The sequence below is a fragment of the Hermetia illucens genome, chromosome 3 (genome assembly GCF_905115235.1).
Source record: "Hermetia illucens chromosome 3, iHerIll2.2.curated.20191125, whole genome shotgun sequence".
NCBI classification, from domain to species: Eukaryota; Metazoa; Arthropoda; class Insecta; order Diptera; family Stratiomyidae; genus Hermetia; species Hermetia illucens.
The window spans coordinates 39,460,934-39,483,856 of NC_051851.1; the positions used below are offsets into that span (position 1 = coordinate 39,460,934).

Genomic DNA, 22,923 nt, shown 5'->3' on the forward strand with positions numbered 1-22,923 from the left:
GTAAATCTACTGTGGATATGGGTTTGCACCGATCGTGGGAAAACTGCAAGAGAGGCGTTTTCGATGGTGTGGTCACGTAATTCACGCTAACGAGAATTCAGCAACCAGTATTGGTCAGAACATCGAAGTCAATGGTAAGCAACCAAAAAACCGGCCAAAACAATGGTCGCATGATACACTGGATGGGGATTTGAAGGTCCCGCGATTACATCCTGATCAGGCATTTGATAATCATAAAATAAAATGACGAAACCGATCACGACGAGCCGAACTGAAGGCTGAAGAAAAAGAAAAAGATATGAGGAGCGATGAGCCTGACAGTTCCGCATCACATAGTTAAAAATTCTATTGGCATCTATTTTTTAGAAAGTAATTTAAATGATGGAAAGCCCTGTATTCAAATAGTCGACCTCATACGCTCCACACTCTGAGTTTAATATTATTAGCAAATGCCAACAATTTAACCAACATCAAATATAAATAAAAAAGGGCTAGGGAGAATTAGATTCTTCTTGAATGGAATTTTAATATTTCACTCGAATTTCAATTATTCTCGTTAATTATGACGTCAGCATCTTATTTGTATGGCTTAGGATGCTGTTAATTAGCACGAAATTGATAAGTTTGAACTGCTATAACTTTGACACTAATAGTTCGATTTTCATGGAACTTGGCATGTGTATGCACGAGGCTGTCCTCTATGTCGGTGCAAAATTTAGTACACTTAGGATGAACTTAAGGGGAGTTTTTTAGCCAATTTCTAAAAGTTGATAATATACTATTAGTAAATTTTTTGAGCAGATACCGGAATAGGACATCTCTCGAAGATTAGATTTCACATAAGTGTTTTACACAAAATCTTAAAAAGTGCTGCAGATAAGTAGATTCTTCATAAATGCGACTTTAATATTTCACGCGAATGTCAATTATTCCGGGTAATTATGACGTCAGCATCTGATTTGCATGGCTTTGGAAGCGGTAAATTCGCGCGAAATTGCTAAGTTTGAACTGCTATAACTTTGGCGTTAATTGCCAGATTTCTACGAAATTTTGCATGTTTATACGAAATATTGTCCTCTATGCTGGTACGAAATTCGGAAGTCCTAGGAGGAACTTAAGGGGGCTTTTCAGTAAATTTCTAAAAAGTAGTAATATACTATTAGTAAGTTTATTTGAGCAGATATCGGAATGGGACATATTTTGAGGCCTAGATTTCATCTAGGCGCACCACCCTGATTTTTTCCGGATTTTTAGGATGGGTAGTTTCCGAAAATGAGTCCTGTCTCACTTCAAGTGCGTACATTTTGACTCATTACTCACGCACTTTGCAATTTATGCCAAAACTAAAAAAAATTTTGAATCCCCCTTTACATGTATGGGGAGCCCCCCTTTAAACTCCACCTAAATTTATTTCGCTGTATGCGTGGGATTTCATAGTTCCCATCTGTCCACCGAATTTCGTTCGGATCGGTTTAGCCGTTTTGGAGAAAAATGCGTGTGACAGACAGGCAGACAGACAGACATTGAATCGATTTTAATAAGGTTTTGTTTTACACAAAACCTTAAAAAGAATGACTCACTACAAACTGAATTCCCTCATAACAGCCAGGAGTCTCAGAGAGTAGGTGGGGCCTTCTCCATGGCATCCGGTGATATTCTATTGCAGCTTTAATTCTTTAATCGTTAATTCTCTGTAAGGTGGGGGCTAAGTATTCACCAAAAAAAGCATTCCCTGCTTATTGTCAACGGCGACTAAAAGGATTAGAAATTTGTTGACTAACAGCCTATGTCATTCATCTACCAGATTTTGTCGGCACTTCAGGTTGTTGGATGGCATTTTAGTGATGTCTTTCCCGAGAGTAGGCATTGTTACGATAGTTTCCATGTGTCAGTCCGAGATCGGTCTCTGGGACATTGTCAGCTATCGCGTAAGCAGGTTTCACTGCGCTGTTACTTCTCTTGTTCGTTCTGCTGATCGCCAAATATGGGCCCTGGCACGGTTGTTGGAGTAGTTTCTTTGGAGCGTTCTTACCAATGAAGATATGGCCTGTTACCGCCAAGTCCTTGAGTACAGAAACTCGTTTGCTATCGTGTCGCCTTCCAATGACTGCGCACCACTTTTGAAAATGCTGCCTTTACTCGCTGACAAAGTTAGACGTGCATACTTGCTTATCGTTAGATTGTGAACCGAACAATTGTTCCAGGAAGCGAAATGATTGATCATATACCTCGTCCGCACTGGTTGAGTCTAGGTCTTCCTTCCAAGTTACGCAAATGAGCCGCTGTTCGGCGACAGCTGTGACAGTGGATTGCGGCTTTGAGTTAACCATGAGAAAGTTCGACCGTATTATTAGCTGCAGGTGATACGCTGCAGTTCTGATGTGGGTTGCGCCGGTCAGGTGGCTGATTTCTTCAAACTAACTCCATTCAAACATCCTTTTTTTATCTGAGATGATCCAAAATGGTAAGCCGAATCTGCCATAAATAGAAACTCATAAAGGCCGAATGGCGTTGTGATGGCAGTTTCCGGCATGTCTTCGGTCTTTGGCTACTGGGATCTGGTTAAACGCCCTTACCAGGCCTCTTGGAAAGCTATTTTTCCCATAATAGGGTTAGGCGAAACCTTCCTTGTGCAGAACTTGGTATTTGTCGGCTGTTCAGTGCATGATAATCTTGTCTGTCTGTCTTTTTGCATGGTCCTTCAAATTTGAAATCCGGGTAAAACCATATATCAGCAACTGGGACTATCAGGAACCGTGTCGTCGTATTTTTGTCAAACATAAACAGGTGCCTTAAGAAGGATGGAAGGGCATTATTCGCCACTTTTAACAATTTCCGATGACCTTTTCCGAAGTCGGAGGGGTGCATTTCCCCATATATGAGGTATCAAATGGAAGGGTTCCATTAGTACTATTCCAAAATGAGCTTATTTTTGATATTGAGTGAAACACAATGGAATGAGCACACAAAATGTGTGCCCAAAAAGTGTAACAGGTCTCGTTCTCAGAACCTATCCAGGAAGAAATCACAGTGATGATCTATGCAAAATGTAGGCCTCAAAATACATCCCATTGCGATATCTGCTCAAATGACGCTAATAATAGCATATTAGCACACTTTAGAAATTTATCCGAAAGCGCTCTCTCCCCCTCAAAAATTTTAGAAGTACAAAATGACATCAGCATAAGTGATAATATTAGACATAATTCTGGAAAGTTCAAAGGCAATACAACTGTTATTAACAAAGTTATTGAAGTTATTGTTGCGTTTCACGTGAATTTATTGCACTCTAAGACGTGTATGACGTCATCATATGAAAAGTGGAGTTACAATTTGAAGACATATGAATGAATATTCTGAATTTTTGAAATTTTAAAACCAGCTCCGGTATTCCGACTTCTTATTTTCCTTAACTGGTCTTGCTTACCCGGGGATCTGAGATGAAAAGAACCGACTTAGCCTGATTGTACTGCATCTACATAAACAGCGTCAATTCCCACCGAAAAAGGAGCACACTTTAAAAACATCAAAGTATACTCTCAGAAAATAAAAATGTGTAGAATTTGTTCATTTCTCTAATTATTTATCCTTCTCTACGTTTTGAATGAAAAAAATGCACTTGTATATTACATTGGTAAAAAAGGTGTTATTTTGTTATTTATCAAATTGTTGGAATGTTAAAACTAGCAGTTATTATTCACAATCTTCCAATTGAATTCCAAACTTGTCCTTGTATGCCCTACAAAACATCTTGTCGAATTCAGATGTTAACTGATCTTGTTCATCTGGCTTAAAAATCTGAAATAAAAAAACAGATTTTCAGAGCAGTATAAATATGTGATTATTTCATTTTAATTTTGATCACAAAAATTAAAAGTGATCCAACCTTCTATAATATTATATTATATTTTAATACTACAGAGGGAAGTCTCATAAGATTGAGTTATCTCAATCAAAATCAAATAATTTTAATCTATATTCCAGTTTACTCACACCATCCAAAGCCACAGCTGGAACAGACTGAGGATTAATCGCTGCTGTTTCACGTCCGTATTTATCCAATATCTCTGGAATAGTGCGGTCTCGACAGCATTTTACTATTGGTTCCAAATTCAAATGGAATTTCTTTGCGCACTGCAGAAAATAATGAATTAGGTCCTTTTTAGAATTGTTATTACATAATTATGGTTGCATTGGCGCAAGATAAACAGTCACTGATCGACCTCAGTGAAAAACAATAACCTATAGAAAAGTAGGAAAATAAACATTCCCCCGATTCACCTTTGAAGTACATACCACTATAATACCGTTCATGAAATTATGAAAAGAATTACAATCTAGGTATAAAAATAAAAATTGTAATGCAGATAATAAACAAAGATAACAAAACATACTTTAAAAAATAAATTAATGGCACATTTTCATAAAACGAATAATCAGGCAGACCAGCCTTCAATGCAATTAGATAAATTTTCCTCAGTTATTTTAAATGTAATTGGCGATTATTTCATTCTTTAATGAGAATTTATTAAGAACTATATAAAATAACCTAAATTAATTAAAATGGTGTCCCATCTAAATGCTAACCATTTCATCAACACTTAACTATAGCGGAGATATTGACGGAAAATTCCTACTTCTCTCTTTGCGTTCTAATTATTCTCTCTCTTTTCTTAGCAAGCCCTGAATATAAATTTCAATCCCCATTCACCGTCGACCCTCAGTGAAGCTAAGATTCTTCTCGACGTTCAATAGCACTGATTTTTTACTTTCTGGGCGTGGCTCATCGTCCATGTCTCGTTGTCGTAACACGAAACTAAAGTTATCTAGAATTTCTTGCATTCAGGGGGAACTAAACTATAAAACATTAAAGGAAGAATAGGTTTTAAATTGGCCCCTGGTACTTAATGCATACTGTTTCCCAAATGTAAGGCTTTTGAATGTCGCCTGAAAACAGAGACGAGGATATCATTAAAGAAAACTCTTCCGATCATCCATCAGACAAAATTTAGATCTGGGGTGAAAGCTAGACGATCTCTTACGAAATTATATAATGAACCTACTTTCATTAAAGTCCCTATTCCCTACCTTCATTCGGTTCCTTTACGGGTTCCCAGCTCCACCTAGAGCCTGGCTAAGAGCACTAGGTAAACTGCATTGTCAACCTTGAAGGTGTCTTTAACTTTGACCAGTAAGATTGAGATGCCAAAGACAGATTCCTTCTCCTCGTTTCCACTCTAAACCCTTCTGCATAGACCACATCAATAGTCTATGGATCATTTTGAAACAGTGCGTGAAATTCAGATCCCCGCTTGACCTGGTATCCATCGATTTCGAGAAGCCTTTCGACAGCAGGACTGGCATTCCGAAAAAATGAATAGCTATTATCATATCAAAATGTCAAGTGCTACATCGAAATGAAATCGAAGAGGGATTTGAGATCTAAAGCGAAGTCTACTATCGGTAGCGTTATTTATTCTAATACACTCAAATTTTGGCTATTGAAAACTGACTATGATGGGTTTCTGGAATGCGCACACGCTCCTCGACAACGATAGTGATGGTCCTCAGAATGTTCGCTTTCTCCAACCTGAGCGGAAATTCCTGCGATACAAACTGGATATTTTGGGCCTAAGCGAAGTAAGATTATGGGACTCTGGAGAGTACTCCTCTCCCTCTTTCAAGAACGGGCTTTTGTAATCTGGAAAGCCTAGTGGTAGCAGATGCGAATCCAGTGTAGGGTTGGTTTTGAGGGTGCGCAAGGCGCCGGTTTCTGAAAAACTACTCACTGCTAGATTTCGGTCCAAAATAAGGGGCATCAAAATTGCACAATGCCCCGCACTAACGGAAACTTCCGATGTAATTGAGAAGAATGCTTTCTACGAGCAATTAAACGCGGCTAAGAGGAAGCTTCCTAAAGGTGACATTTTGATCTTGATATGTAATCTGAAGGGCAAGGCGGGATCTGACAACACATTGTTCGATCATGTGATGAGGGGCACGGTCTTGGCGACAGCAACGCTAATGGTGGCAGGTTCATGGATTTCTACAAGTTCCACCGCCTCGTCATTGCGCGATCGAAAGGCCTGCCACAAAGTCAGTTGGATTTCAACTGAGCCATATGAGCAATCAGATCGACCACTTTACATCAGCAGTAGATTTAGAAGTTGTCTTCTGGATATGCGCAACAAGAGAGGTGCTGACATCGGCCTCGAAAGTGATCACCATCTGATGGTCGCTTACGTTCGCTTGCATGATACGTCCGCCACTTCTCGCAGGGTTGGCTAGTTGCGGCTTTCTATAATAAGTTCAACATCGACCACTTGTGCAACCCTGCTGTCGCTGGACAGTGGGAGAGCTTTCTTGTTGATCGAGCGGTAGATCTACTGAGTAAGACGCCTGAGAATATCGATGAGCATTGGGCCGCCATCAAAAATGTTCTTTTCTCGGGTGCTGCACAGGTCGTCGGCCACACCCCAAAGGAGCGTTATAAGATCTGACTCATTGCAGAGTCGTGGAAGCGAATCGATCAACGGAAAGGTTTAAAGACGAGTGATGCCGGGCGTGACACGCTCCAACTCCGAAATCAACCGAAATCCCGAGAAGTTCAAGATGTCTACGATATGTCAAGATAGAATTTGCCGTTGCGCTGGTCAGGGAAGCGGAAGATGCCGCAGATCGCAATGATTTCAGAACTGCATACAGCATCACGAAACAGCTTACATGTGGCTGGAAATATTTCGATGGTCCTGTGAAGGACTTCAAAGGTCGATTTCTCATCCATGATGATGAACAACTGAAGAGATGGAAAGAATACTCCACCAGAATTCGCGTAAAAGCGACAGTTTTGACCTATTATAACTTTGTTAGTGATGGTGCAATTTTCACTAAATTTGGTAAGATCATGATATATGCTATAGCCTACATTACTGCAAAATTTCTTAATTCTAGGAGGAACTTAAGGGGGGTTTTCCTGCCAATTACTAAAAATTATAGTATTATTGAATTTATTTGAGCAAGAATCGGTATAGAAGGTATTTTGGGGCCTAGGCACCAAACAGTGGCTGCCTCTTGACTTTTTTCACATTTTCCGGTTAAGTAGTTTCTGAGAGTGGATCCGTTAAAGAAATGATCACTTTCAACCCTCCGCACTCCACTCTCGAAAGAACTAACCAAGACCCCATATGACTATATTTGGTGAAAAAGATTCACACACTCCTTTTGCATGTATGGGGACCCCCTTTAATTCGACGTAAAAGGATGCAACTCACTATATGCGTGAGCGTTCGTAGTTCCCACTTTTCTACCAAATTTGGTGTCAATCGCTACAACCGTCTCCGAGAAAAATACGTGTGACGGACAGACAGACAGTAAACCCCATTGAATAATTTGTCACCGAAGGGACTCATTTCGTTATTGCGCGCTGCCTCGCTGTAGTGCAACAGTCATCTTTAGCGGAGAGTTAGGAAACACCAATTCGTCAAAAAACCGGGGAAGAGGAATTTCTTTCACAGGTTCAGTTTTTTTACTGAAATAATTATGCATAGAATATGAACTCTTACGCATTTTCCTTTTTAATTCTTAATCTGTATTTATTTGAAATTCCTTCTTCTTTTTCTTCAGCCTTTGTCCCGTTCACAGGCGGGATCACAGCGTTGTAATGGGTTTCGCCATGGCTCTATCAAATGGCTGATCTGGATACAATCTCGAGGTTTTTAAATCCCCATCCAGCGTATCAAACCACCGTTTCCTAACAAAAAGAAATAACGTATTTGTGCTGTTTTAAGAGATGGGAAAACAGAGGTGTAAAATAAATTTATCGGACGTCTAGCAGAGCTCTGGGTGAGATTACCGAATGTCTAATGGTACCCACCATTTAGCATAAAACCTGGGAAAAGCCTGCTGATCCAACAACAACGAAAACCTGCAGACGGAGAAGAATGAAGTCGAGGCTCCCGAGCCTAAAAACAGCACAAATTGTATCAACTGGTCCTTCACGTTGGGGTTGGGTAGGGCTGCCAACCAAAGTTACGAGGTCACCGAAAGAACCTCGGACAGGAGGGATTTTACAACGACGAACCCGACAACGAAAACGGAACAACGATTTCCCCATTTTCTCATGGAAAGTGCGCTCTCTGTATAGACCAAATAGTTCTCAGTAACTAGCCGATACCCTGTCCCAAAATAATGCTAATGTACGTCGCAAGAAATGCGCTGGACAGATACCGGCTTTCTGGAGAAGAGCCACTACGCCATATATTATAGCGGCCATCCAGTAAACCATGTGCTCGGAGTAGATTTCTTATTCAGGCAAAAAATGAAACCTGCTATTATCGAATTTAAAAATACAAGCGAAGGGCTATGCGCTCTGCGTTTGAGAGGCAAATTTAGAAATGTAAACCTCATAAACGTTCACGCCCCTACAGACGAGACTGCAGAGTTGGAAAAAGATACTTTCTACGCGGCAGTTGAGCGGAGCCTCGAAGCCTGTCCCAAGTTTGATATCCAAATCACATTTGGAGATTTCAACAGCCAAGTAGGAATGGAGTCCGTATTCAGGCGATACGTTGGCTCCCATAGCTTACATAAGAATTACATTGCGAATGCGGATTATTCAGTTAACAGTATCGCACGAAATGGTTTTTAGAAGTAAATGGTTTGCGCGGAAAGCGGTCCACAAACATTCGTGGGCCTCTCCAGACAGGATCACTTCCAACCAAATTGCCCTTGTTGATTGAACGCCGACATCTCTCAGCGTTGATGTTAGAAAATATTGTGGGGGAGGGGGGGGGGGGGCGCAATATAGATACTCGGATCACTATTTATTTGTCATAGCGCTCCGGGCTCGAATTACAACTCCGCTTACAATCTCATCTGACAATCAGATGAGAGTAAATACTGAAACCATGCACAACAAAGCCCTCCGTAACATTTATAAGGGAGAAATGGATGCTGAAATAACCCCACCTTACAGATTTCCTGGAGGTGGCATCAACAAATAATCTTCAAAATTATCTGAAGAGCATTATGATTGATTTGGCTACAAACATACTTGGCCCCAGCCGCAAGAAATGTCGGAATGGCTGGTTCGACGAAGAATGTACACTAGGAAGGGAACGAGAGAATGCTGCATACCGGGGAATAATGCACTCTCAGAGAAATCCGGTGTACCCACAGGCCTGTCACAAACTCCGTCGAGCCGAAAAGCGGCTTCGCAGACGAAAAAAGAGCTTGGGAGAACCACCAGGTCTGTGAACTCGAGAAGTACAACGCACCATCCGCGGACATTTTCCCACCAAACCAGCAGAATGAAGGCTTATACACATCGATGCTCATAATGCCGAGACAAAGAGAGAAATCTAATTTCCGACAAAATGGGCATATTGGAGCGATGGGCTGAGTACTTTGATGAAATGCTGAACAACCACAACATTGACTCGTCATCATCTTGACTCTCGTGAGATCATGGACCTGCCGCCTCAGCTCAGCCACCTCGTTTTCCTCTTCTGAAATATCCGGCTCAATTTCAGAACCACTACTGTAAGTCATCCGAGGGCTCTCGATAACGCTAGAGCGAGCGTCCTCCTAACTATCCTCTTTTAGGGCTAGGATCCAGCTCCTGGGGCGATAGTAGCCCATCGACTACATTGCGCTTCAACATTACTGTTGTCGACGTGCGTTCTCACTAATACTGTTCAAGATAGTCACTTAAATAGTTCACGTGTACACACGCACACTATCGCACTTCTCAAATATTCACTTACGCTCAGTTATGGAACCGTCCGCACCGTCAGCATCTTTTAACGACCAGCATAAATCCTGGTTCTAAATAATAATAAACGAAGATGCATCTGCGCATCTTCTTTCCTCCGTACGACCCTTATAAATATTTCGGTCTTTATAATTTTCCATATCTCGTCATACCCGACTCAGGTCAAATGTTTTCTTTCACACTATGTCCTGTTGTTGAATAATAAACGAAGATGCATTTATGCATCTTCGCTGCTCAGAATGACCCTAATAAAAGGATAGGATTTTACGTAGATAAGAAGGATTTTACGTAGATAAGAGCCATATATTAATATGTGTTATGTATTAGATAGTTTCATAGAAGATAAGGAACATATGTATATTAAGTAAACAATTTTAAGGAAATATAAATACGAGGTGACCGAGAAAGAACCTCAATCTTGTTTCGATATTACAATAGTCTTGTTTTTATATCACAGTACGGAAGTACTAAAAGAAACAACTGTGTAACAAATACATACTAAGTGTTGTTGCTTAACTCGCTCAAGGTTTGAACCGCGACCAAAAAGTGCGTCCGCCCGCGTACACAGCTGCACTGACACGACAATGAAGCCACTTTCAAATCTTCTGTCAATACTTATATAATTACAAATTAGGTTAATTACAACCGCCGCTTCTGCTACCACTATTTTTAAAATCATAACGTACAATGGTGGAATGGGGCATTACAGCATTTAATCAATCACACATGAGATGACTGACTCCATTACCAGAGTGCATTGTGTCATGGGCCTTATGAATTATTTTCATTGTATTATAATCAAAATAAGATAAATGTAACATAGTAAATTATTTCTGTGGTTAATTATTTCCAACAAAATTGGCTACGTAATTGTTATATACTATCATATATAGTGTGAAACGTATATGTGCATTTCATGCTCTTACCATCTTTACTTTTGGTGGATAACTACTCATCATACAAGAAATAGCGTAAAATGCGGCTTCCGGTTCTGAATTCTCCAAAACACACGCATGCAAGGCATTCACCTTGCATTCTTTGTCTCCGTGTTGGCAGCGAATAACCAGGTCATTAGTGGCTGGATCTTGTTCAATCTAAATTGAAAAGTGAATTCTTAAAAAAAATATATAGAGAAATGATAACGAATATGTGTCAAACAATCATCCGATGGAGCTATTGTGTGGTTAACAGTCACCATTGTACTACCAAGATGTGCTAAAGCTATTGCCAGGGCTTCTCGATCGAGAAGATGACGCCGAGATACCCTCGATTGACCAAGCAACGTTGAAAATGCAACAATAAAACACAAGATACGGACAGTTGCAAGGACGGTAGAGGATGAAATAGGCAGTCAGGCACAAACAACTAATAAGCCCGCAAATGCTTACTGGATTCTGTAGCATATTGGGGGAGTTTAAGGGGGTCATCCCGTGTGTGGGGTTGGAGAAATCATCAGAAATCATCAAATTTTCACGACTTCTTTAATACATATTTCTACGGTCCGCAAACTATAGTAGGATAATTGCATTCGGAAAGGTCGTTTTTTTATTCACAAAAAAAGCCGTAAAAAAACACCAAAATTCAAAAAATTAAGTTTAAAGCCCACCAAAAACTTACCTTTTAATATTTTCTAATTAGCCTAGTTTGCGGACCGTGGAAAATTGTCCATATTAAAACGCCGTTTATTTTTTTTTCCTGAGATAAACACAGCGCCCTCCAGCGTGGCAGCAGAAAAACACCTTTTTTTGGAGATGGGTGCATAAATTGACACGTATTCCGAAAACTAGCTACAATATCAAGCTAAAAAATTTATCATATATACTAGAGATATCAATAAACATATGGTGAAAAAATCATGTTTCTATCTATATCCAGTCCTCCAAAATAATTTTTCAAAAAAAGACAAAAAAAACGGCCTTCACACGGGATGACCTCCTTAAGGCTGGTGGTTTCAAACAGGAGCCTAAATAAGTTCTTCACGGATAACAAGAACCTACGTTATTGCGAAAAAATGTTAGGACTAAGGGATATCAGGTGAAAATCGATCTCCACACGTCGCTCTGGTATACACGTTGCATCACAAACTTCGATTATCACCAGATGGACTAGCATAACCCAGATTTTTCAAGCACCCAAGCAAATAGAAGCATGTCTATTCTTGGCTCGGAAAAATTTCAAACAACTCAACTGTTTTTATCCACAACCACTTTCATCACCATTATCACCGGCGAAACAATTGGTATCCGGTCTAGCCCCGCCTTAATAAGGAACTCCAGACACCCCGGTTTTGCGCCAAGGTCTATCTCAGGCAGGGTCTGACTCGTCTTCTTTTTCTGCAATAGATATTACCCTTATAGACTTTCCGCACTGGATCATCCTCATCCATACGGTTTAAGTGAACCGCCCACTGCAACCTGTTAAGCCGGATTTTATCCACAACCTGACGGTCGTGGTATCGCTCATAGACTTCTCTGTTATGCAAGCTACAGAATCGTCCATCCTCATGATGTAAGGGGCTAAAAATTCTTCGGAAGATTCTTCTCTCGAACGCGGCCAAGAGTTCACAGTTCGTTTTGCTAAGAACCCAACTCTGCGAGGAATACATAAGGACTAGATCATAGTCTTAGCTTTGACCTATCGTGAGACGTTTCTAGCGAAACAGTTTTTGTAAGCTGAAATAGGCTCTGTTGGCAGCTAACAACCGTGCGTAGATTTCATAGTCATATCTGTTATCGCTTGTGATTTTCGACCCTACACAAGAGAACTTTTCAACGGTCTCAAAGTTGTAGTCTCCTATCTTCATTGATCTCGTTTGACCAGTGTGATTCGATGTTGTTCGTGCTTTTGGTTTTGGTTTTGGAGCTGTCGTTGCCACCATGTACTTCGTCTTACCTTCATTAATATGCAGCCCAAGGTCTCTCGCCGCCTGCTCGAACTGGACGAAGGTAGACTGTACACCTCGGGTTGTTCTTCCTATGATGTCCATATTGCCAGCGTAGACCAGTAGTTGGGTGGACTTGAAGAGGATGGTGCCTCCCGCATTTGCGTCGGCATCGCGAATCACTTCCTCCACGGTCAAGTTAAAGAGGACGCATGACAGCGCATCCGCTTGTCTTAGACCTTTCTTGATGTTGAATGTTCTCAAGAGTGATCCTGCTGCTTTTATCTGCCCTCGCACATTGGTCAGGGTCAGCCTAGTCAGTCTTATCTATTTCGTCAGGATCCAAATTCTCTCATGGCTGTGTACAGTTTTACCCTGGCTATGCTGTCATAGGCGGCTTTAAATTCGATGAAAAGATCGTGCAACTGATGGTCATATTCCAAGAGCTTTTCCATCGCTTGTCGCAGAGAGAAAATCTGCTACTGATTTCCCTGGAGTAAAGCCTCTTAAATATGGGGTAATAATGTTCTTAGCGTAGTTGCGTGTATGCAACCGGCCTGGCAAGATAGAGGGGAGTATGTTATAGATGGTACTCAGCAACGTGATACCTCTATAATTGCTGCACTGTGTTATATCCCCCTTTTTATGTATGAGACAGATAATGCTTCTTTGCCAGTCCTCAGGCATTGATTCTCTGTCCCACATCTTGAGCATCAGTTGATGAACCACTTGGTGTAGTTGGTCACCTCCATATTTAACCAATTCGGCTATAATTTCATCGGCTCCTGACGACTTATGGTTTTTAAGCCGGTGGATTGCACGGACTGTTTCTTCTATGCTTAATGGTGGCAGCATTTGTCCGTCGTCTTCAGTTGGCGGGACCTCCAACTCGGCGATATTTTGGTTGTTGAGCAGTTCATCAAAATACTCAACCCATCGCTCCAATGTGCCCATTCTGTCGGAAATCAGATTTCCCTCTTTGTCTCGGCAGGATGAGCACGGAGGTTTATTAATGCTTCATTCTTCTGACTTGTTGGTAAAACTTCCGCGCCTGGTGCGGTTGCTCCCTGTCCTTTTCGAGTTTCCAGATTTGTTGGCTTCCTTTTTCCGTCTGTGAAGTCGCTTCTCCGCTCGATGAAGTTGGTGATAAGTCTCTGCGCGTACCCGCGTTCTTTGAGAATGCAACATTACTCGATATGTGTCATTCTTCCGTTCCGTTGCTAGCTTACATTCATTGTCAATCCAGCCGTTCCGACTTTTCTTGCGACTGGGGCCAAGTATCTTTGTGGCCGTATCAATGATAACGTTCTTCAGATGGTTATGAAGACCATTTGTTGATGCTTCACCTCCAGAATTTCTGTTGACTGCGGTTAATGCGGGATCCATTTCTCCCTTATAAGTATTGCGGAAGGATGTGTTGTCAATGGCTTCAGTATTCACTCCCACCTGATTGTCAGAAGGAATTGTAGGTGGTTTCGTAATTCGAGCTCGGAGCACCATGCCAACGAGATAGTGGTCCGAGTCGCCCCTATATATTCCGACATTCATCAAGGCTGAAAGGTGGGGGCGTTCAATCAGCACGTGGTCAATTTGGTTAAACGTAGTCCCGTCTGCAGAGGCCCACGTATGTTTGTGAACCGCTTTCCGCGCAAACCAGGTACTTCCACTTCCATTTCGTGCGATACTGCTAACTGAATAATCTCCAGTCCGTTATCATTGGTATCCCTATGTTAGCCATGGAAGCCGACGTATCCCCTGAATAGGGGCTCCGCCCCTACTTGACTGTTGGAATTTCCAGGTATGATTTTGATATCATACTTGGGAAGGTTTTTCATGAAGAAAAAACTCCGAGCGATCACCACGTAGAGGTGAAGATAGAGTTTGGTAGTAGAGCTGTTGGTGTTGGTTCAGCAGGCAGTTCCCAGTTTTTATGCTCCATCGTGGATACCAATCCACGTTTCACCGTGGGACCTATACTACCCTTTGACCGTCACTTGACTTGACAGCCACTTTCAAATCCAATGAAATCACACTGATTGTTCTCGAACCATACCGCCTTTGGTAAAATTAACCACCGTCCTCTTCCCACCGTAGTAGCAATAAAATGGAAGGTCGTGATTTAAGTGTCATTGCTTGTAAAGCGATCTGCATTGTAGATTGGATGTCGAAAAGCAGTCGGCCCAGCTGTGATTGAATATTAAACTCAACCCCTCGGTCGAGTGCAATTTTGACCACGGTACCTCCCATTGTTCCATTCCAGTATAGAAAGGAAGTTTTCGAAGTTGAAGAAAGAATTCAAGTTTCATGCGGGACCTTCGTGTTATGCTAGATTATGGATTATTATTCCTCCAGCGGTTATAGGTGCACTAACTGTTATGGTACCCAACATTGGAGGATGCAAAATAATGAAGAGGTTTTTGCTAGTACTAGTGTGTACATCTACTTTAAAATTTGGATTACGACCTTGAAATTAAGGCGTAGAGCTGTCGGTAATACATCGTACGGTAGGGCATTAACACAACTCACGATGTTATTTTTAGGAGAAGTTTCGTGATATGAAAATAGCCCCTTTTTGGGTTGCTGTAACTGGTTGAGAAAGAAAGACCGCTACGAAATTTCAACAGGGGCGACACCTCCTACTTCCGCATACCCTCAACATCGTCTCTCCCTCTAGAGCAAAACTGAAAATGCAAGCTTCGCCATGACGGAAATTCAACCTTTATCGTTGAAACATTATTTGAGATATGGCTCATCAAATAAAACTGAACTGAAAGTGTCATTGTAATGGGCCCCCTTTAGATCTGTTTAGATCTATCTATCTGGCCAGCCCTTGAACTACGTATGTCATCATTAACTCGACAACACTTCTCCAGGCAAGCACTCACTAACAAATAACTCTTCTTACAAAAAAATCAATTTCTTCTTTGATATAATAATGACTAACCAGATAGGTCATATCAGCTTGCGGGAATTCCCCTAATGCATTTCTATAATAGTATAAAGCTTCTGTTCCCTCAGGTGCCACTTATCCCATAACAGACAATTTGGTTTCACTTATCATCTCAGAACACAATAGCAATAATATGAAAGTTACCTTCGCAAATCCAAAAGGAACCAATTCAAGGTCGGTGTAGGGTAATCTATCTTTTTCTCTCATCGACTTCTGCAACTGTTTCTTAAAAAACTGAATACAGTCCGGACATAGTGATTCGTAATAGATTTGGACTTTCAACTTAGAAACCTGTGAAATAATCGTTAAAAAGAATTAATAGGTTGAAAAACTATTTCTTGAGAACTCAACTTCCAATCCTTTTGCAATTGTCTGATTACCCCAAACGAATCCCGAAAATGCTACAAAAACACCAAGTAGAAGGCACTTCATTTTGAACTTTCACTTCCAGTGTCTCACTTTGCAGTGATTTTGAGTCAAATATTTCTGAGATACTGGCGTAATCTTTCGTGTACATGAATCCAGTTGAATAGACTGCTAATCGTTTGTTAGCCGACTTTATCAATAAGTGCGGAATAAGATTCATTCAGCACCATAGTACTGACTAAGAATTAATGTACATACACATGTTGTAAACTTTTACCGAATAAAAGGCAGATATTTGGAATAGGGATCTAATAAAAGAGTCAAACCACATCATCATGAACTTAAAATTTCCACTAAAGAATGAATTTCGTTACTAAACATTTTTTATAAAAGGAACACAATATTTGTAATAATTATTTGGTGTTTCGTTATTTACTATTTACTATTATTACTAACTTCTTTATTACTTCTCCATTGCTTTGTGATAAGATGACTATACACAGGAGATTTAACTCCCAGCGCATTTTTTTAAATTTCATGATGACGAAAAATCATTACACATGTTGGACCGCGATGGGAGTTGTGCGACAAAAAAATTCGCGCATAATGGCTGGCGCAACGGGCAGAGGGGGAAGAGGTGAATTTGAAACTTGCGAAGGAGTTATGCTCCGAATCACCAGTTCGCTCCGAATTCTCGAAGCGGACAGACACCAGGAACTGAAGCTTATCGAGGACTGCCAAGCAACTTCACAAGGAACTATCTTCGTGCAAAGCGTTACAGATCATGTAACGATCTTCAAACTCAGCAAAGAAGAGGGGCTACATGCCACAACTAGTATCTGTGTGAAATTATGCGGTGTTTCCAACGATTACTCATTTTTGAAATAATAAGAACTTTTGAATATTCACACCAACGAAAAAGAAACAACAAGTTTTTATTATTTCAAACCACAACTAGTAGCCCATCAACTTTAAGGACTCAGTCCTTAGTAATCCATGGTCTCTACAGAGAGACAGACACGCCCGACATGATGCAGGAGCTCAATGAAGAGTATCGGCACTTGAAGGTGAAAAGCGAACCCGACGCTTCCGATGAAGTTGCAAACAGGGCTGTTCATGGCTACCTTCGAGCCCTCTCAAGAGCTCAATGAAGCATTCAAGGTGAACTATATAGTCCCCCAAAAAATTTCGCTTGAGAAAGTCAAGCCTATTCAAGAAGTGCAGTGCTACAATTGCCAAAATTCGTTTTTGTTTGAGAGGTACACTCCGGCTCCAGAACCCTGTTCTGTGTTTGAGCCATCGGTGTAGAAGACTTCCATATATACCGCCACGTACTCTTCTAGGACTTCCCAGTTCTCTCTACGCGTCAGGGTAACTTCATATCTTCTACTTAACAGATGTATGGGACACGAGAATCGGAAGGCATTGTAAAAACCAGATTCAGTGCTTCTAGTAACTCTTCCAATGCTCTGTGGCCCCCACGTCCATTGTTTCCCCTTAAATCTAATCGAATTATTCTATGAGCTTCTCTCATTGCAGTGCTCTCTATAAAGATATGCGGTAAAAACCTTTTTGTCTCACCTTAACCCACCACACTACAGATGCATAAGCGAACATCGGTCTGTTGATAGTAACATATATTCACATTACCACATGAGGCCTGAGTCCCCATCTCGAGGCAAAGGTCCGTCTGCACAGCCCATAAGCTGTGAGAGCTCGTTTCACCTTCACTTCTACGTGTTTGTTCCAAAGAAGCTTTTTATCTAGAGTGACTCCTAAATATTTCACTTGTTCGTAGAGTTGAAGGGTAGTACCTCTCATCTCAGGGAGGCAAAGCCCATCCAGTTTTCTCCTTTTTGTGAATAATACCATTGTGACCCAAAAATGTCGGGAGGAAGAAACCAGCGGGGAGGAGGATCCTAAGACACCCCGGTCCCTCACGTGTCATGATACAAAACTTCACATACCCTTTACGTGGGTACGCGCCGGAACCTGAAAGCTCAGCGAATTCGCGCGAGTCTCTCGAAATAGAAATTTCGAAAGGACCCAGAGCTCAGACTTTCCCTTAAAGATCACCACGGTCTTAGCTGCTGAATTCTTTGCCGTATATCAGACCATGAAAATGGCTCTTAGGATATGTATGAAGAAGGTAGTTATCATTACTGACTCTCTTCATACCTATAGATTACTCAAACAAGCACCACCATCGCATCACCTGGTTAACAAAATCCACTCCCTTGCCTACGATACTGTTTTTATTTCACTCAAAATTTTATGGTGTCCGGTGCATGTTGGCCACCCGCTTAATGAACTGGCCCATGTTGAAGCCAAAAAAGCCCTGGGGTAGGGATCTACTAGGGTAGTTGAACACTCCCATGAGGATGTTCTTAAAACAATTCAAGAGCATTTTTTATAAAGAGTGGGAATATGAATTTCTTATGAAATCACGAGTTAAAGGACTTTTTTCGCGAATATCCACCCGGATTTGACTATAACTAAACCGGAAGCTTCACGAACGCTTACCATTTCAAACTTATCATTACTATAATAAAGTTTTTCTCAAGATGTTTGACAACATAAAATCTGATAAATGTAACTCTTGTACGGTTTGGGAATCCATCGTTCGTGTTAAAAGTAAATGGTACAAGAAGTATTTAAATCCTAAATGAATTTTCAGGAGCAGGGACTCCTGTGTGATTGATGACCTCCTTTATTTTGTTAGAGAGGTAAAAGTCAAATTATAGCATTTCCCACGGGTTTGTTGATTCCCTCTTTTGGCGTGGGTTTATTTTTCGCTGCCCTATGCTCCAACGTTCTGCTTTTGTTTATCAGTTTTGTTTTTGATAACGCCTACTCCATTTCTCGTTAACTTAACTTATTTATTGCCGAGCAACTTTTCAAGTTTTTCTTCGAGCATCTAGTACTGAACACCTAATCACAATTAACGAATAGCTAACCATTCCGCAACCTAATACATAACGACTAATGCATTACCTAATACACAAATAACAACTATACAAAGTAAACGTATAACACCAACGACTAAAAAAACTTCAGTGACGTGTCAACACATCTCCAGCCTGTTCGAGTAGGCTGTGACACTAAAGTGATTGCAAGCTTTTCTAAACGATAAAGAATATGACTGTAATAAATGTTGCCGATCAGCCAATAACGATAGTGCGATTTCTGACAACATAGGCCTAGCGCCTGCCATTGGCCCTGTTGGCGTACTTCGTGGGTGTTATCGGGTTTTGACCTGTTAGCCTGCCGGGACTCAGAGGGCAAACAAAAATCAACAACAATTACGCATACTGCATATTGCTATATGATTAAATCTAGGTACAAACAACAAAACAAAAAAGGTTAATGATCGTTTTTGGAATGTTAGAAAATATCTATATTAACTTTAAAATATTTAAACGAATTCTAGGATCCTGTGGGAAACTAAAAGGTGAAAGACTTTGCTAAATAGAATCCTAATTTTTAAATTCTTAAATCTTTCAAAATTAATGTTTTACAATAAGTAGATGTTGGGATGGGAATTATGGAATTGAAAGGAGCGTCATGGAGGTGTTGAAGGGTGTTAAGTAGGAGAAAAGTAAAACTTCTGTATACAAACTGAATCTGAAAATTCAATCCACAAACTTGTCAGCTCAGTCAAGGTTAGCATTCCTTGTGTATATAATAAATACTAGGGATTTAAATACCTGAGGAAAGAATTCAATATGTTGGCAAATGTCATATATTCTTGCATTATTAAATTTACAAATTTTGAATTGCAGGAATTCGTCACATATTTGTTACTTCTGTTCATACCCGAATACCTTTCAGAAACACAATTTCTTGGCCGCAATTCAACAGGGAGCTGAATTTTGAAAGACATAGCTGCCAGTATGCCATAAAATATTTTCAATTTGAATATTCCGCAACTAGAAGAATGAAAGTTCATAATGGGACCCACCAACCACTATAAATACTTACACCATAAAAATAATGTTCGTAACATGAATAAGACCACCTGCGGAAACATAGAGGAATGCACTTAACAGTTGCAGTCCTATTTCAAGGCAAGGGCATATCTCAATCCATTGATAAGAATAAATGGCGGCTACGAGAGTTTTACGGAGAACACTAAGGTACACCGCTGCGCGCGTCCCAAGCCTATTCAAAATCCTACAAAACTAGGAGAAACTTTTATACATTTCGTTGTACTTTCCATAAAGTATTACCCACTGGAGATTCCTCGTGTAATGTTTCAGTAGAACGTAATTTCCATATGTACGTATAAGCGGTGAACAGTGGTAGTTCCTGCAAAGAAGGAGCAGATCCTCCTCGCTAAACTAGTGTGTGTACGTCTGCAATGTCTACATGATTCCGAAGATAACTACACCATTAAAGGGTTGTTTTTCTTACATAGACTAGATGTCTGAATGTCCTCGGTTGCTATCTATCAGAAAACGGAAGGTGGAACAAAACCCTTTCAATCCCAACGGAATAGTTCCCTTCAACGTTTCGTGCCATTGATATCTGTTTTCTCAGCATCCTACCCATCTCTGTAACACTTTGCTGTTGAGAGATCCTAAAAATTTATTTGAATAAGGTCTATCGAAAAGCCATTTATATCACTAAACAGTGCGACAGGTAAGTGTACTACCAGAATTTTAAAAAACAAAATCATTGTGATGGTAAATATAGTACAAGGTGTGCTCAACTGACGGAAAGTTACAGTGCATTTTATAAGAAAGAATTGTTTCAGTAAATATTACAATAATTGATAAACCATTTCCTTAAAAGGAAAAGTAGCCTTGTTTCAAAACTCTGGAGCTTACCGATTATATAGCGACGGGACGTTAATTCCCTCATGTTAGCACTCGCACTATGATGAGCCGGATTCGATAGTTGAAGTTGAAAGAAATCAAGGAATATCATCTCCAGGATCTCGTGGCCAATAAATTACAGTAAAAAGGTGCTCCCACTGTCACCATGATGATATGAAAATCTGTTTGATCTCATTTGATTTCAAATAGATTTCTACACGCATAAAGACTAGCATCCATGTAAGTACTATCTAGAAATGTGCAAGAGGGCCATCAGAACTCAATCTTCTGGCAACACTCTGGAGTCTCTAGTGCAGACGCATTTTCCCACAAGCGAGATAGAGGGTGGGCAGTCTCAGAGGCTATAATCTCCATAATGTGTGCGGTATTTCTAGCGATTAAATTATTTGAAATAATAAAAACTTGCATTTTCTTAATAGTCCACTCAAATTCAAACAAGTCGGGAAACCGGAAGCTGGACGCTTCAGGTACTAAAGGTTTTGTGTATTTCATAGTACGTAGCACGTAATATATGCATATATTATGTGGGAATATCTTCACTTTCGGATGATATTGACATTTATAGTCTTGAATTTGCGAAGAAACGACAACTTTGACGTATTATAACTTTGTTAGTAATAGTGCGATTTCCACCAAACTTGGTAAGATCATGCTCTATGTTATACCCTATATTGTTGCGAAATTTCGTGGTCCTAGCATGAATTTAAGGGGGGTTCCGCAGCGAATTACTAAAAATTATAGTAATATACTATTATTGACTTTATTTGTGCAGATATCAGTGTGGAAGGTATTTCGGAGCCCAGGCACCATATAGTGGCAGCCTCTTGATTTTTTTCAGATTTTTCGGTTTGGTACTTTCTGAGAATGGCCCCCTTAAAGGAATGATGACTTTCAACCCCCCGCACTCCCCACCTTTCCAACAAATCTCAAAACTAAGACCAGCTTCGAAAAGTACTGACTGAGACCTTTAATTTGATACCCCACATGACTATATTTGATAAAAAAAAAATTTACACCCCCCTTTTGCATGTATGGGGACCCCCCTTAAATTCGTTGTAAAAGGATGTAATTCACTGTATGCGTGAGCGTTCACAGTTTCCAGCTTTCCACCAAATTTGGTGTCAATCGCTGCAACCGTCTCCGAGAAAAATGCGTGTGACGGACAGACAGACAGACAGACAGACAGACAGACAGACAGACGGACAGACAGACAGACAGACAGACAGACAGACCTGTGAGGAGTGGCCAGATCTCCCATCAGGCGCGACCCCAGGTGGCGGATAGGGGCATACCTATTGATGTGTAAATATGTGTTCATGCACTTTTCTTTTCTGACTGTGCATAGGCTAGTGTTTGCTCATCTCTGGTGCGCGGACCAAAATGGCTATGGGAAGGATACCCAGAACATAAAACCACCATGGAAGACGAGAGAAGGAGTAAACTTACGGTGCAGGGGCTCGGAACCCCAGTACCGGCGGCTTTTGGGAGTGAGCAAGCGGGCTCCCGGTCGTCGATATCCCTCGACCGCAGTACCTCGGTGGTGGACAACTTGGCCACCTTGGCATATAAAGTTACAAGTGATTTGGATCTGGAGAAGGAAGTGTTCAAGCGAAGTACGACCTTACCGAGAACACCAGTAGCAAGAACAACCAAGGATGAACTGAAGATGGATCGTTGGACGACAAAAACTGTAACAACACCCACCGCATATGTTCAAGATGCGCGACAGCAAGAGGTGCTCCAGGAACAAGATAAGGATCCATTCAAAAGAAGCTCATCAACTTTGAGATCTCCACCAATGCCAAAGACGATGAAGGACAAAGTACAGGCAAGGTCAACAAACGCCAAAAGTGAAGGACCGTGTAAAAGGGGTAACCCTGCCGGGACTTATAGGGAACAGAGTCCTGATCTGGAGGAATTACCCTTCACCCAGCTTGGGGCAAAAATAGTTGAGCTGTCCGAGTTTATCAAGGACAAGCACAACGTGCACCAAGCCATAAAGAATATATAGAGTGCTCTACAATAGATCACAGGAGGAAAAGAATAATAAGGACACGCCGAACCCCGCTGTGCCAACAGTATCACAAGCGACCCAAGTGACGCCTAACCGTACTAC

General features: G+C 40.9%; 1 protein-coding gene across 1 annotated transcript; it reads right to left on the reverse strand.

Annotated features, from left to right (window-relative positions):
- Nucleotides 1–3,626: 3,626 nt before the first annotated feature.
- LOC119651856 (GILT-like protein 2) lies at nt 3,627–16,115 on the reverse strand. Its single transcript, XM_038055658.1, has 5 exons — nt 15,955–16,115; nt 15,748–15,894; nt 10,699–10,866; nt 3,994–4,134; nt 3,627–3,798 (listed from the first exon to the last, which is right to left on the reverse strand). The coding sequence occupies exons 1-5, from the start codon at nt 16,033–16,035 to the stop codon at nt 3,694–3,696; spliced, it is 642 nt and encodes a 213-aa protein (XP_037911586.1). The 5' UTR covers nt 16,036–16,115; the 3' UTR covers nt 3,627–3,693.
- Between the last annotated feature and the right edge of the window lie 6,808 nt (nt 16,116–22,923).

What these genes read in the sequence shown, in the direction of transcription:
- LOC119651856 (XM_038055658.1), bottom strand. Translation starts at nt 16,035, where the DNA reads ATGAAGTGCCTTCTACTTGGTGTTTTTGTAGCATTTTCGGGATTCGTT. An exon ending in CAATTGCAAAAGGATTGGAA is followed by an intron (nt 15,895 to 15,954) that starts GTTGAGTTCTCA and finishes ATTATTTCACAG; the next exon opens with GTTTCTAAGTTGAAAGTCCA. An exon ending in CAGCTGTGGCTTTGGATGGT is followed by an intron (nt 3,799 to 3,993) that starts GTGAGTAAACTG and finishes TTTTTATTTCAG; the next exon opens with ATTTTTAAGCCAGATGAACA.